The 14,776-nt window shown below is 30.9% G+C and overlaps 2 protein-coding genes across 2 annotated transcripts in view; one reads left to right on the plus strand and one right to left on the minus strand.

Annotated features, from left to right (window-relative positions):
• Positions 1 to 31: 31 nt before the first annotated feature.
• Positions 32 to 10,890, minus strand: LOC125066947 (leucine-rich PPR motif-containing protein, mitochondrial-like). The gene is made up of 16 exons (XM_047675284.1): positions 10,709 to 10,890; positions 9,770 to 10,111; positions 8,790 to 8,946; positions 7,939 to 8,048; positions 7,451 to 7,682; positions 6,608 to 6,814; positions 5,832 to 6,045; positions 5,341 to 5,553; positions 4,453 to 4,673; positions 3,915 to 4,091; positions 2,723 to 2,881; positions 1,966 to 2,180; positions 1,487 to 1,660; positions 969 to 1,191; positions 492 to 714; positions 32 to 303 (listed from the first exon to the last, which is right to left on the minus strand). The coding sequence occupies exons 1-16, from the start codon at positions 10,828 to 10,830 to the stop codon at positions 131 to 133; spliced, it is 3,162 nt and encodes a 1,053-aa protein (XP_047531240.1). The 5' UTR covers positions 10,831 to 10,890; the 3' UTR covers positions 32 to 130.
• Positions 10,891 to 11,297: 407 nt separating this feature from the next.
• Positions 11,298 to 14,776, plus strand: part of LOC125069961 (ADP-ribosylation factor 6) — a 38,878-nt gene continuing 35,399 nt past the window's right edge. Inside the window, exon 1 of the mRNA XM_047679638.1 lies at positions 11,298 to 11,439. The gene's annotated coding sequence lies outside the window, so the exon portion shown is untranslated. The remainder of the gene's footprint in view (positions 11,440 to 14,776) is intronic.

Here is a 14,776-nt window from a genome sequence, read left to right on the forward strand (position 1 = left end):
AAATAAAACCACTGTATCATATTAACTCGTGTAATAAATAATAATATCACAGATATCAACAATTTTTTTTCATACATCACACTTAACAATTTTTACTAGAAGTAGAGCTTTAAAACAAGCCTTATACAATTTAGACAGTCTTCATTTGTTTATCGAGAAATATGGATAAATCTGACGGGATATGTTTGTTATTTGCCTTGCACATTGAGCATAGGTTTCTAACGAACTTTTGAGACGGCATTATCTCGTTCTCTTGCATTTTGTACCACAACGATAAAGCCTCTTGACATTTGTCGTCACGTTCTGAAACAAGGTATAGAAATATGTACTATTTATAAACAAGCAAAATAATTAAAAACATTTAGATAGATAACGTGAAAATTTTACGAAGCTATTTTTGGGCTTTTATTTTTATACAAAACTTGGTCAATCTGTATAGAAATCCGAGAAAAATAATAACGTATTGTCTAATATATGTGGTTGAAACTCACGGAAGACTTCCAAAATCATGTTATAAATCTCTTCAACATTAATATGCCTCAAGTCCCGGGCACATTCTCCTATAGCTTCTAATGCTTCCACTTTTTTCTCATCAGCAAACCTCTCACAGTGACGCATCAAGGCGTCCGGGTGGAACTTTATTGTAGGATCAAGGAATAATTTGCGTAATGTCTTCTTGTATCCAACATCTGCTAAAGCTGCTATTAAAGTTAGCTGGAAAACATATAGTCTAGGGATTAAGGTGATTTAAATAAAATGATTACAAAATTACCAAAATTTTTAAATTCTGCCGCAGATCTATCCAACGTTTTTGGTGTAAAGTTTAAGCTGGTCTATTTATTATAGATAAAAGTATCTACTATTTTAACAGTAAGCATTTTACTCAAAACATTGTTCAATAGTTCTTCCTACAATATTAGAATGTTAAATTTATCGCTTGAACATCGTGAACATCGAAATTTACTCACATGAACGTCGCCAGGTCCGTGTATTTGTTTATTAACATTGAGGATCGTCTGTACCAGTCTATTGAGTTTTCCATTAGCTTTCTCATTCTCGATAAAAGTATCTTCCGTCTTGCCGTCACTCATTGCTTTTAATATTTTACATAATAATTCGTGTTTGAGCGGAGTTTTCTTGTACTTTTCTGATAATTTTACGAATTCTTTAACAGCTTCTTCGAGATTACCACTGGAAAATTAATGTATTTTATAAATCTCTATCTTTCTAATAGCATCTAAGCAAAAGAGACAACAATAGTCAGGTCATATTACTCATCTAGAGTCTGCATCAGTAGGGAACGGAATGTACTGTAACTATTTAATAAAAGTAACACGATCTGGACGATAATAATAATGTTGTCTATGCCTTCTAACGCACACACATGAACGAGCATGGCGTTGTATGGGCGACAGTACCACAACGGAATATTGTATCTCTTTCTAACAAGTCACACGAACAGGGTGATAATGCTAAGGTCAACAACCTTTTCAAATGTACCCGCACGAGCGGGCCGAGCATGGTGTTGTCTGGGCGGCAGTAGCGCAGCGAGGTGAGCAGCTCCAGCATGTGGCGCGTGTCGGCGGGCGAGCCCTGCGCCGCCGTCGCGTCCAGCAGCCGCCAGCAGTTCATCGATATGTTACGGCCGCCTTTTATCCGTCTGTTGGCAAATTGTAAAGAGGGAAGTGTGCACCCTCATAGACATTAATGTCTTAAGAAATATTCACTATTGTTTGCATCGTCAATTCGCCTTATACACCCTATGTTATGTCCCTTCTGTCTGTAGTTACACTAGCTCACATCCATAAGTCATTCTGATTTAACTCGTATTATTATAGACTTAAGGTCCATAACGTTTCAGATCGCATATCAATAAGCAAAGGCGACGGCTTAGGACGTAGCCCAATAGGGTGCGAATATGAAAAAAACCTTTAACTTCTACAAAACCACAGCAAATTTACCAACCTTTTCTTAGATTGTTCATTGATAAGCTCGAACGCCTTTTTAATCTTCTTCCTGTACACCATTAGAGTCGCAAAATCTATCACTTTGTATTCGTCTAGTGTGAAATTCGGCGATGACTTGTTTAGATCCGCTAGAGCAATCTCCGCCAAATCCAACTCTCCCAACTTAACATGGAGATCGAATATTGAGGCCTTCATACCGGCTGATAGGAAAACCTAGACAAATATAAACGGTTTTGAAGATGAACGCCCATCAGTCTGACATAATTCTGGCGAAAACCCTTCAGTGCGTGTGTACAAAATTAACGCCCAAGTATTAACAAATATTTGCATGTAGGAAATCATAATTACGGCAACAAATCTGACGTTCTTACACTCATATGCAGTAGCCAGACAGATTGTTCTACTACCGAGGGAATAGTGAACTAACTTATATTCGATCACTCTTATATTTCTTGTGCAGTTCTACTCAACGGAGAATAGCCACCGTGACCGTATTAGGACATCATCATTAATGTTAATGCGCGAAATCTTATTGCAAATAAACTTTAAGATATAATTATCTTAATAATATGTAAAACATTTGTACGAATTGATGAGAAGACATTTTTTGTAATACGAAAAAAATCATACTAAAATATGCATCACCTTTCGAAGAAGATTATATATTTTGCCATTTCTCACGCAATATTAAAATTAGAACAATGGTGGTACACCTTTCCTCACTATAATTAAATTAGTTAAAATAAAATCCTCACCCCTTCCGTTTGGCATTTGTCCAGTATTTCTCTAGCTGCAGCCAGGTTCCCCTCCCTGCAGTACTGCTGGAGTAATTTTCGAAGAACACCACGCGTGTTCATACCCTTCGCTTCTAGTTCAACTAGATGGGCTTTTAAACCCGCCTCGTTCATTTGTTTCTATTCAAAATAAGTAAAATCTATATAAACATGTTTGTTGCCCTTGAACACTGGTTCACTAAATTAATTTACCGAATTTACTCTAATAATTATTTTAAGTAAAAGTTACCCTGTAAATGTTCCACTGGTCCATTTCCTTTGTGGGGAAGGTTTGGAGCTTATCATAACACTGCTCTACTAATTCCTCTAATGCTCTTTAATGGCAGTTAGTGGATACACGTGTGGCATAATTCCACTCTTCACTAAACGTGAAATACGGTGAAACTTATCGGCTTCGACATTTTTTTTATAACTTCTATTATTTTTATTCTCTTTTGTTAGTCTTAACTAAGCCTTTAGTAGAATTTTGCTTTTAGTAGTTCATGGTATTATTAGAACAATACATTTTTTTTATTAATACTATTTATACGTCTGGTGTATACAAGTACGGAAAACAAAAGTAGAAATTACAATTTGAAAAAAAACAATAACAAAAAACACAAGAAGAGTCTAGAGAAACAATGAAATGAGAAGAAGTTGGGCGGCACATTGAATCTATACACTGTGTAAGCACTGAAACATTTTACTGGAATAAGGATTAATTGATTGATTTAACGTGAACATTGTCGACTTTTCTATGATATAGATAGATAGTTCACCTTTTATGATATATGTAGATATTTAGGATCACCACCACCCATAGACATTGACGCTGTATAGAAATTTTAACCATTCCTTATATATCCAATGCACCACAAATCTTGGGAACTATGATATTATTTCCCTTTTCCCTGTATTAACTCTGGTGCACTCAACCTATAAGCGGTAACATAATAATACTACGTATTGCAGTTTGTCGGTAGAATGACAGGGTGGTAACCTACCCAGACAAGCTTGCACAAAGAGAAAATCGAAAAATGATTTCTTCTTCTTTCAAAAGTAAAATCAATGAGGAGAGAAAAGGACAGTCGTTGTTTAATCAAACACCTCTTTAAAACTTTTATAACCCAAAAATTGAAGGCATCAACATAAAATTTATAGGTATGTGACTTACTGGATGCGGTATGCGTTGAACGAAGAACTCTCCGTCATCGACCAATCTGTCATCTGTGATCTGAATAAATGCCTCTTTAACACTCTCTGTATTATCTTTTCTATGATTTTCCGGTATTTTGGAGATACAATAGTCGGCTGCGGATGTCGATATTCTTATTTGAGTATTTTGCAAGGCCTTAAATAAAGATAAAATAACATTTTACAAGTTTAGTAATAATCACGTCAAATTATTTCATATATTTAATTAAATCAAATTCAAGTGAGTTATTATTCGTTGTATTCTTTATTAAAACTGACGAAGCAAGTGAATGGCTCGATATACAAAACTGAGTAAATTTGTGTTATTGCTTTAATGCTTCATCTAATGCATTCAACACACAACTATGTAAAAACGAAATAAATTCAGAGTACAATGAAGCCGATACAATACTGAAGGTATTATATATATATATATATATATATATACAATATAAGATATACTTCTATTTCCAATGTATAAATATTTTTTATTATATAAACAGGATGCTCAGACTTACCTTAACCAATAACAATACTTCTGTAATATCCTCTTTGACTTTCTTCTTGCTCATACAAACACATAAGAACCTACCCACCCAATCTTTGTCTTTCTCTGAAGCTTTGGACGTTACATCCTCTAATATATGAATAGTTGACTTTGTGTCCGAGCTGATTAAATACCCTTTTAATAATGGCTGTAATAGAACTTCTGCATCAACCTTCCCCTGAAATAATTCACCTGTAGACATATACACAACATTTAAAATGTTTATAACATATATAATGAAATAGAATTGTGGGTATTTCATCACAATCATTTATCAAATCATAGACCACAGCTGGTCGTAGGTTCTCCTTTATGTACCAGAGGTCTCGTCCCTTCGCCTTATGCAGCTAACCGGTTATGTATTAAGTGAATCAACAGCTATATTTTAGTAAGTTCATTTATATTTGCAATTTTTCTTACGCTCGCTGGTTAACAAACCAAATAGAATAAAATCAATAAATAAGCTCATCAAACGTTAAATAATGAGAAGTGATTGAATAGAGAATACCACTTCATCTGTGCACACACATTTGCCCTATCATATTTACTTTCCCGTTTACTCAAAAATCAAAATAAAGATTATATACTTTTTTCAAGTAGGCTTTTACGAGCACTTCTGAAACAACAACATTACAAACTATATTAAGTGAAGCTACCGCCGGTGCGGAATGCAGATTCTACCGAGAAAAACCGGCAAGAAACACAGTAGTTACTCTTTTTCAACATTTAAAAATAATTTATGTTAGTTAAATACAATTATATATGTATATATTTAATACATCCTGCTTGGAAGCCTAAACACTAAATTTGATTGTCTATCTTCCAAATCAATCAGGACATTATAAATGAATTTACTTACATATTTCACTAGCCGCTCTAACCTGCCCCGTATTCAACAATGTAACCATCATAGGTGTCAAGACGCTTGTGACAGTCAGTCCTGTTTCTAGAAACTTCTTCATGAGATTCTGTGGTGATGTAAAACTGACGTGTGGTAATATATAATCTATGATCGTCTCATAGTCCGGTTTCACTTCCATAGCCACCATTGTGGAGAGTGTGTTCATTATACCTAGAAGAAAAAATTGAAAAAAAAAAATATAGCCATCACGTGACGGGCACATGTAGAACAACAAATTGATGTTTATTTAAATTTGTAATATAGGAAAAAAAATGGAGTACAATATAAAAAGCGTGGAGTTTGGAGTGGAGCAACTAAATATATAGTATGTGCGCACGAACATAGAGGGAGTAGATAGCTGTCATACTATTTACCCTTACGGCATACTATTCGGTCTTACTCCCAAAACGCGCCAATAGAATATAACAATATAAAATCACTAAATTTACCCTTCTCTCCATATGTCTTAGAAGTGTGTATGAAGATAGGCCAGAAGTAGTGCGGTCTGAGCGGTAATCCCACGTGTTTCATTCGCGTAAACATGTCCAGGGCGAGGGGAATTTTGCCAAGCTGGAGAGCTGCTTCCGCTGCATTCTGTATAGCGATAGGGTTCCGACCAGACGTCATCAGCTCTTGGGTTATTTGAGCGATGATACTTGAAGACTGAAAAATTAAATTAATCATAGATTACATAAAATTACTGGTCATTTTATAAAAAGCTTTTACCAGTGCGTTGAGATACATATATTGTTTATATTTTTTTATTATATTCTCAATAGACAGGCCACTCATCCTACTGTACTATAATGGTCGTATATTGTTGTATATAATTATTAATTAACAACTTCGCTTTCATTTCAAAAATATATTTTGAATGACGGCGAAGTTGTTATCTAAAGTTTGGAAAGAAAGAAAGTGGATATAAGTAATGAAGTTGAATACTATTGTATTATATTTTAATCAAAAAATAAAGGTTTGTTTACCCTTACTTTTGCTTTGATTCGAATAGGTGAAAGATTTTTACCAAAGACCATTCCACCAAATATTTTATAAACATTAACTGATTTGAATGTATCGGACATAGTTAGTATCCATCATCCCGAGTTATACTGATTATAAATTAATTCATTCATTCATACAGAGTCGTTAATTTTTAAGGTATAATATAGTTCTTTTTATATTATTTCTGATTTAACTATTTCATATAAATCTAATACACACTTACCATGGACGCTTTCACGCAGTCTCTAACCAGACTTCTACCGTGCAAACCCATGTCATCTTTGGGTCCGAATGAAGGCAACGGCAAGCATTTATAAATCTCCAGAGCAACCATGGGATGGTTTTGAAACACCAGCGTTGTGGACACACTTTGCATAAACGGAGTTATCGATGGTGTTTGAAGTATTTCCTTCGGTAAGTATTTTAGTACCTAAAATAATATTTTTTTTTATGTAAAACAAACTGAATACCAATTAGCTGTAGAAAGTACCTCATTTGACTTCCGAAATATTATGGTAAAAAATAAAAAATATTTTTTTACAAGATACATATATCTTTTATTAAAACAATATGTGGGGAATTCTGAATGTGTTTTAGCATTTGCACTTGATTGTCTACGTAACTTAAATCCTGTTCTGTGAAGTGATTCTAGTTTGAATAGATCAACAATTACTATGTATCTCTTACTCCTGTTTTAAACATAAAAATGTGCCGAAAGAGTAAAACAAAATGATAAACTAAACAAATTAAAACGGTGTGTGGTTATGTTAGTGTTTAACTAGTCTTTAATTAATTTGTATTAAGTAATTTCTATCAAAATTAGCGTTAACTTAGTACCTGGGGAACGTTCTTCAAAAATCATGAAAAGTCAAGGAAAATAGGAAGTCTAATCCACCTTTATTTTGAAAATGGTTAAATCTATATCTATTATTATTCTAAAATTTAATATAGGATTTTTTTGTTCCTTTATTATTAATATTTAAAACTATTCAATCAGCAGTCTTAAGAATGTGTGCCATGCTTCCCAAAAATGTCTATTTATAAAATATAAAATAAAAAAAATTACTTGTGGTATTGGTCCATAATTTGAAACAGCTGCTAAAGTTTTGACAATCTCCATTATATGGATCTCGTCAAACTTGATTCCAATGTTTCTTGCCTTTTCAATTTCATCAATAAGAAGTTCATTATTTTTATTAAAAGCAAAAGCTCTAGCGACCGCTGTGAATGTGTTTATCGAATATTCTAGTTTGAGAGATTTCATCATAGTTAAGATCTCTTGAATGTTCTCTAGTTTTCTGGAATGTAAGAAATACATATACAAATCTTATAAAGTAATTAATTGATGCAAATAAAAAAATTAATTTTATAATTATATTATTTATGAGTAGCTTTTATATTTTTCAGATTTCAAATAATAGGTTTAACTATCCAAGTTGTTTTGGATTCATACTTGAAGACTTTAAAATATTAATCAAGAAAGGAGACTGTCCCTTAGAAAACAGGACAAATGGTCACATTAATTAGCCTATTAAATGTTTCACTAATACATACCCCATCTTTCCTTGACAAATAATCAGAGAGTTGAACACATTTTCTGTAGCTGGTAAATCTTGAGCTTTCATATTAGATATAACTTCAGTGCACTGGTTTATATCTCCTGCCTAAAATCATATTTAATATAATCGTCATATGTTATTGTATGGAGTCTAAATTTTAGTTTCTTTAGGTTCTAAGATCTTTGGTTTTGAAAGATGTCTGTCTGTTTGTAAATATAATATGTACAATGTCCATTATAAACAGTGATCGAATAATCGGATGCATATTTACCTAAAGTTGAGGTGTTTGCTAATATGGAATGCACTTTTGTATCGATCGTAAAAAATCAAGCTATTTCAGAATTATCGTTTAGTGCTTTCCGACTATAGATCGGGTGCTGGCTAATGTTGGCTTTTAAATTCATAATACTACACGCTAAATAAGTCGTCTCCATGCTACGTATGCGATTAGTTTTGCATTCCCGAATTTTTGAAATCCCGGGATTTATATTTAAAAAATATGTTTTAAGAAGTCGCTTCCATAATTTCTTAGTCAAAAAATAACTTTAGGTAAATATGCATCCGATTATTCGATCACTGATTATAAAGCAATCATTGCATAACTATTAATTTATATACCAAAGTTCTTGTCAAACATAAATCTGTAACTATTTATATTAAATATAAAAGTACCTAAGATTTTGTTAAATAGGAACAATTATTCAGTATAATTTATCAATTTAATTTCAATTATGTACTTATTATTGAGAATTCTACTAAAACAATATAGTATGTACTAATTCATTTTTTAATTTATTTATATTTAAATAGTTTAACTATTTTTATTCATAGAAATTAGTACCTTACCTCTCCTAAGGTCCTTAATATAAGTTCATAAGTAGTCAAATTAGGCTTCACTGATCCCATCTGTGCAACAAACGTACTAACTGTGAGAATTCTATTGTTGGCAATGTACGCCCTTAAGAGTTCATTGTAATGTTCAACATCAAACTTTGTATGTGGCCTGTAATTAAACAAAATATTGGATGTTATTGTAACACTTTCATATATCAGAATAAGATCATTTGTTTAACTTAATTTTTTTTACGAGTATATTAAAAATTAAAATAATCTTACTAAAGTAGGATTAGAGAAACACTTTTCAATTGTTATGTCATGTATTAAATTCAGAGATATTCTTTTCTACCAATTTATATAAGTTTGTTAACTAATTATTTAAACAATTTCTGATTTATCCTGCATGAAAATCAACATAATCAATAAAAGATACATTTATCACCAACATAGACTTTGATCCACAATAAGAGTAGTTAGCATTAGCATTAGCAGCCTGTAAATTTTCCCACTGCTGGGCCTCCTCTCCCTTTGAGAAGAAGGTTTTGGAGCACATTTCACCACACTGCTCCAATGCGGGTTGGCGGAATACAAATGTGACAGAATTTCATTGAAATTAGACACATGCAGGTTTCCACACGATGTTTTCCTTCACCGTCAAGCACATGATGATTTATAAACACAAATTAAGCACATGATAATTCAGTGGTGCCTGCCTGGAGTTTGAACACGAAATCATCGGTTAAGATACACGCGTTCTAACCACTGGGCCATCTCAGCTCTAAGAGTAGTTAATTAAATACTAAATATAGGATTGTTGGTTTGTATGTATTAACTTTCAAAATGTTTATGTACTATCTAATAAACTGTTTATAAAAAATATTGATAAAAAAGCTTAGCATATATTAGCGGAGTAGTCATCATCTTGAACTTATTAAATAAAATTTGTCAACCATTATATTTATTTCTTTATTGAAAATGCAGATCCTTACTTGATAGTATTCCATACTAGTTCAACTAAAGCCATTCTCACACTGGGTGTTTCATCTGGAAGCAGCTCCGAACAGCACTTCAATAAAAGTAAACCTTGTTTTTTCGATGACATATTTAATTCTTTTATTTTGTTTATAACTGTTACTAGGTCATTTTTATATACTCTATTCTTTTGATGAATGTCTGTTGATAAATTTGCTATGAGTTTTTCAAGTAGTTCATCTGAGGATAACTTATTCCTATGACCTGTAGATACTTTTGAAGGTCCCCCAGAAAATATTATATCATTTGTGTTAGTGAGTTTCTCTGCATCTTTCGTTCCGCTCTCTGTTGTGTACAGTCTGAAATTCAGGACTTGTATGAATAATATAAAACTACATCTAAAATCTCTTGAAACTGGCTATTTCCAGCATCTATCCAATTATCCTCTATTCTCCTGATGTTAATATAGTTTTCATCTTTATTTAGATATTTTCCCAGAATATTTCATAAAAAAATAAATTGTTTTATAATACATATATGATCAAGTTCGAGGTTATAGGGTACTAACATGTCTTATGCAAATGAAATTTGAGAAATACATCAATTCTTAAAACTATCTAAAAAATCTGGGTTAAAAATTACGAACAAATTAATAATACATCAGTTCAATTTATTTATGACAGAGAAAGAATCAACAATTAATTTAAAAAAAAAATGCCTTAAAAATGTTGTAATTTGGTAACAGTAACATATATATGTAACATTTTTGCATGACTAAATATTTTTTTTTTTAAATAAATCATTCTGATTATATCATGTACGTATATAATGATTTCATTGTTTAAAAATTGTCGCAGGGCGATACCAATATTTTCCATGCACTGTCAGGACGTAAACATGGTATGGAATGTGAATAAGATTATTTTATAAATAATAATAAATCGTAAATTTATAACCTGGTTTGAATATTTCTACAGCGACATAAAGGTGATAGTGTAATTCTCTTGTTTATAAAAAACTTATTGTACGTTACTACTCTCGCAGTACTTGTCAATTTTATAAAATGCCGAATTAACATTATAGAAAGATTTTAATTTAAATATCTTTACCCAAAACACTTAATTACAAATTAGCTTAAGAAATAGTCGCGTTTGAATTTGACAATGACATTTGATAATTTGATAAGAAAAATAAATAGACATACAAGTTTTTCTATTGTAAACTCTCTTCAATTAAAAAATAAAAGAGCAAACTGTACACTACACTGTTATAATATAAAGAAATAGTATTCTATAAATATTAAATATTATTTCAATTGAAAATATTATGTAATGGTAGTTTTATAATTAATAATACTAGCAATGCATTTTGTGGCTAAAGCTATTTCTTTAATATATTTACAAAATAAGATAACTGGAATTTTATATCTTCTATTTAGTTTAAAACTAAAATATTAGCTTGAAGAATTATCCGATCAACAAGATTTTTTTAACGTTGGTTAACATGTAAATCGGCGAAACTTCACAATACAGTATTAATTTCGTTTTCGGCTGGTGATGCTTCGAAACACGTGGCGCTAGTGTTCTCCGTCCTATAGTGTGACTTTGATTGTCAATCGTGGATGTGGAATGTTTTGTGTTGTGAGTGAATGGTAGTTATAGGAATTGTTAATTTCGTTTGTCATGTGGTGAGTTTTACAATTTTTAATTATATTGCTTTCTTCATTTTGTTTATATAAATGATAATAATTGCATTCCAAGTGAAGTAAATTGTGTTTGGTTATCGTTTGTCTACCCGGCCGTTATTTGACCGCCATCGCCCAAGCCTGCTGACGACTGACGAGCTATGAGGCTCCGCCTTTTATACTGTGACAGTCTCATATACTAATGGTTACCTATTTTTAAACACATCTCTCATAGTACATTTTATACATTAATAATTAAAAAGTGCGCTATAAGATAACCGCCTAAGAATAATTTAAAAACAACTTGTTTTTAGAAATCAAAAATGCAAATAGTATAATATGATTTAGTTACCGCCTTCGCGCCGATGAATCATGACGTTTACTATTTGAAAATATAGTCATTTAAAATTTTAAATCAATCAATGGATGTGTAGTGAATTGTAAAATAATTGATAACATTACTTATTTGCATTTATATCGTTAAGATTACTAGTAAGTTATTCTTTTTAAATTGAAACAAATGTCAAGAAGTAATAAAACTTTTTAAAAATATATTAAACATAACCAACAAACTGTGTGGCTATATATATATTTCTATGAGCTTGTATATTTTATGCAGATATTTCGCTTTAAAAATATAGACCAACCACTAAATTCAGCTTGAGCATTAATTAATGACTCATTAAGCTTTCATAGCCTAATATCACTGTTTGTCCAATTAGAATCATTTAGATGATGTTGTTAATTGCCTAATTTTTGATTCAGCCTTTAAAATAATATGATGTAGAAAATAGTTTTAGGTTGTACTCAAAGACATTCCTAAGAGAAGGCAAAGACATTGGAAGTACATCCAAGAAAAAAAAAAACACCAAACATTTTTTTTTTGTATCAATTTAGAACACACTATATATTGCATATGATGGAACTTTCAATATGTAGATTTCAAGTTATATAATGTTCATAATTTAAATTGCACTTATTATTCTTGAGATAAGATTTCTATTAAAGTAATAATGGTAATTAAAACATTTACTTCTTTTTCGGTTAGCAACAAGTATCTTAAAATTAATATTACAGAATTATAAAATAATTAATGTTAATAAGAATAATTTAAATACACTATTATTAAGGTCTGTATAGCTTTATTCACCGTCGTAGAACTGGAGACTCACATGTCAGTGAAAATGTTAGGTATATATCAGAATAAATAATTGAATATCATGTGTTTATTATACATGAGGTCATCAATTTCGTAAACATCTTGATTGTTTTATTAAATGAATTTAAAACAGTAGTTTAATAATCTATTTATATTGTCAATGAGTCTTCACAAAAAACTAGAGAAGGTTTTTATGGTTGATTAGTTTATACTTCTTCGGATTTTTTTTATCAATGTGTATATTTATGTAGTGTAGACTTATTTCTGTGAAATTTGATGCTTTAAACTTTAGAATACCTATTATTGATAAAATTCAAAGATTAAACAACTTTGTCATTTATTTCTGCTAATTAATCTGTTTATAATTAGTTCATGGTAGGTATCACATACAGAATATTCAGAGTTAATCTTTCATTAAATCTTATATGTTTCATGTTCAGTATGTAACTGAGCTCCTTTTAAATGATTTTTTGTTTGTATAGATTTGTCATCTGGATGGTTTAGGTTGGACCTGGTAGACGGCGATCGGTAAAATCAATTCTTATTTCACCCAGACAAAGTCTGTAAATATATATGTTCTTTATTGTAATATAAGTACATACTACATATGATTGAGGTAATCATTGACCAATTTATTCAATTAAGCAGGTCATTGATAAAACATCTCCAAGTCAAATTTATAGTCAATTGATAGTAATCATTTGACCTGTGGTAAGGCTTTGTGCAGGCCCAACAAGATAGGATCCACTCACAGACTAGGAATATTTTATTGCCAAACATTGCTTATCACTGTAGTGTTCCACTTTGAATGCCAAATGGAGGTAGTATCATTTTAGGTACCAAGTTAATAATGTAGGAAATTGTTTATGGGAGTAAATGTTGATGAAACTGAACATTTACCTGTCAGGTAATACATATATCTCTATCTTGCTATATTTAATATAAAAAAGTAAGAACATTATGAAGAGTTACTTCATAAATACTAAACAGTTACATTATTGAATAGTTTTTGTTATAAAAATCAAAAGGATATAATGATAAATCGTATTAACTTCCTATGTTATCAAGTAATTCAGTTGGTTGATTATTAAAATATATTTATAAATGCTGAATTCAAACAATGCAATACGCGTTACATAAAATAATTACTGTTTTAATTTATTCAAATGTGATTGCCATGCTTGTTATTTATCTGTAATTAAAAATGTCTTTTAATATGTACGTGTATGTATGTATAATCAATTTCATACACAAAATTAGAATAAAAAGTAATATTTAATTTTTTTAAATATAGTAGTAGTAGCAAACTTTCACTGTAAGAAATTTATTAAACTCTTGTTTACCGTCTAAGCTGTCAACAAGTCTCATTTCAAATGTTTATACTCATAATTGCACTATAAAAAGTCATAATCAACCTTACAATCATATGTTACTCGGTATTGCAATAAGAATTCACACTCAAGCATTCCTTATACACTTTCACTCTCACTAATTAGTGTGTGAGAAACAAATTTGAATAGATCGTTGTTAAATGTTTTACTTGATACTGATATTATTATGACCTCATTAGTTTGAGTTTTGAGATTGTTGTATTGGGTTTCCTTTTTTTAAAGTGATTATTATGATAAAACACATGCTTATAGATATCTAAGAACACTTTGGTGTGAATGAGAAATAATGAATCTAACAGCTCATTATTGTTAAATAATTAATTTAAATCCATAATATTTTCAATATCACATATCTAAAGTCATTTAAACGATATGAATCATTAATCTGGGTACCTTTTATAGTTTAAGAACACAAGTAAATAAAACTAAATGGCAGTAATACTTTTTGTAAAATTAAATTTCTTAAAAATCGACTTCACGTTCCCATGGCTATTCCCATTCTATGTTAAGTTCGTGTTGACATACTTTAAGAATTCCTGCAGTATTATAGACGGTTATTTTAATATAGTATTGTATTTTGACTAATTTTTAATGTAATATATAATATTATTAGCATGGTTTGTGAAAACATAGCGACCGATTTTGTTTCGGACTTTCCAGTTTCAACCGATTCTTTTTAGGGCACTAGGCTAGTAACCTAACGAGTAAGTACCACTAGTAATATAACTATGTCAAGCGAAATGCGACGCATTAAGTGTAAATTCTGACGTTTCTTGCTTCGAAAGTTGCA

Source organism: Vanessa atalanta, chromosome 1 (genome assembly GCF_905147765.1).
Source record: "Vanessa atalanta chromosome 1, ilVanAtal1.2, whole genome shotgun sequence".
NCBI lineage: Eukaryota > Metazoa > Arthropoda > Insecta > Lepidoptera > Nymphalidae > Vanessa > Vanessa atalanta.

What these genes read in the sequence shown, in the direction of transcription:
- LOC125066947 (XM_047675284.1), bottom strand. Translation starts at nt 10,830, where the DNA reads ATGTTAATTCGGCATTTTATAAAATTGACAAGTACTGCGAGAGTAGTA. An exon ending in AATGAACAATCTAAGAAAAG is followed by an intron (nt 1,661 to 1,965) that starts GTTGGTAAATTT and finishes ATTTGCCAACAG; the next exon opens with ACGGATAAAAGGCGGCCGTA. An exon ending in ACGGACCTGGCGACGTTCAT is followed by an intron (nt 715 to 968) that starts GTGAGTAAATTT and finishes TATGTTTTCCAG; the next exon opens with CTAACTTTAATAGCAGCTTT.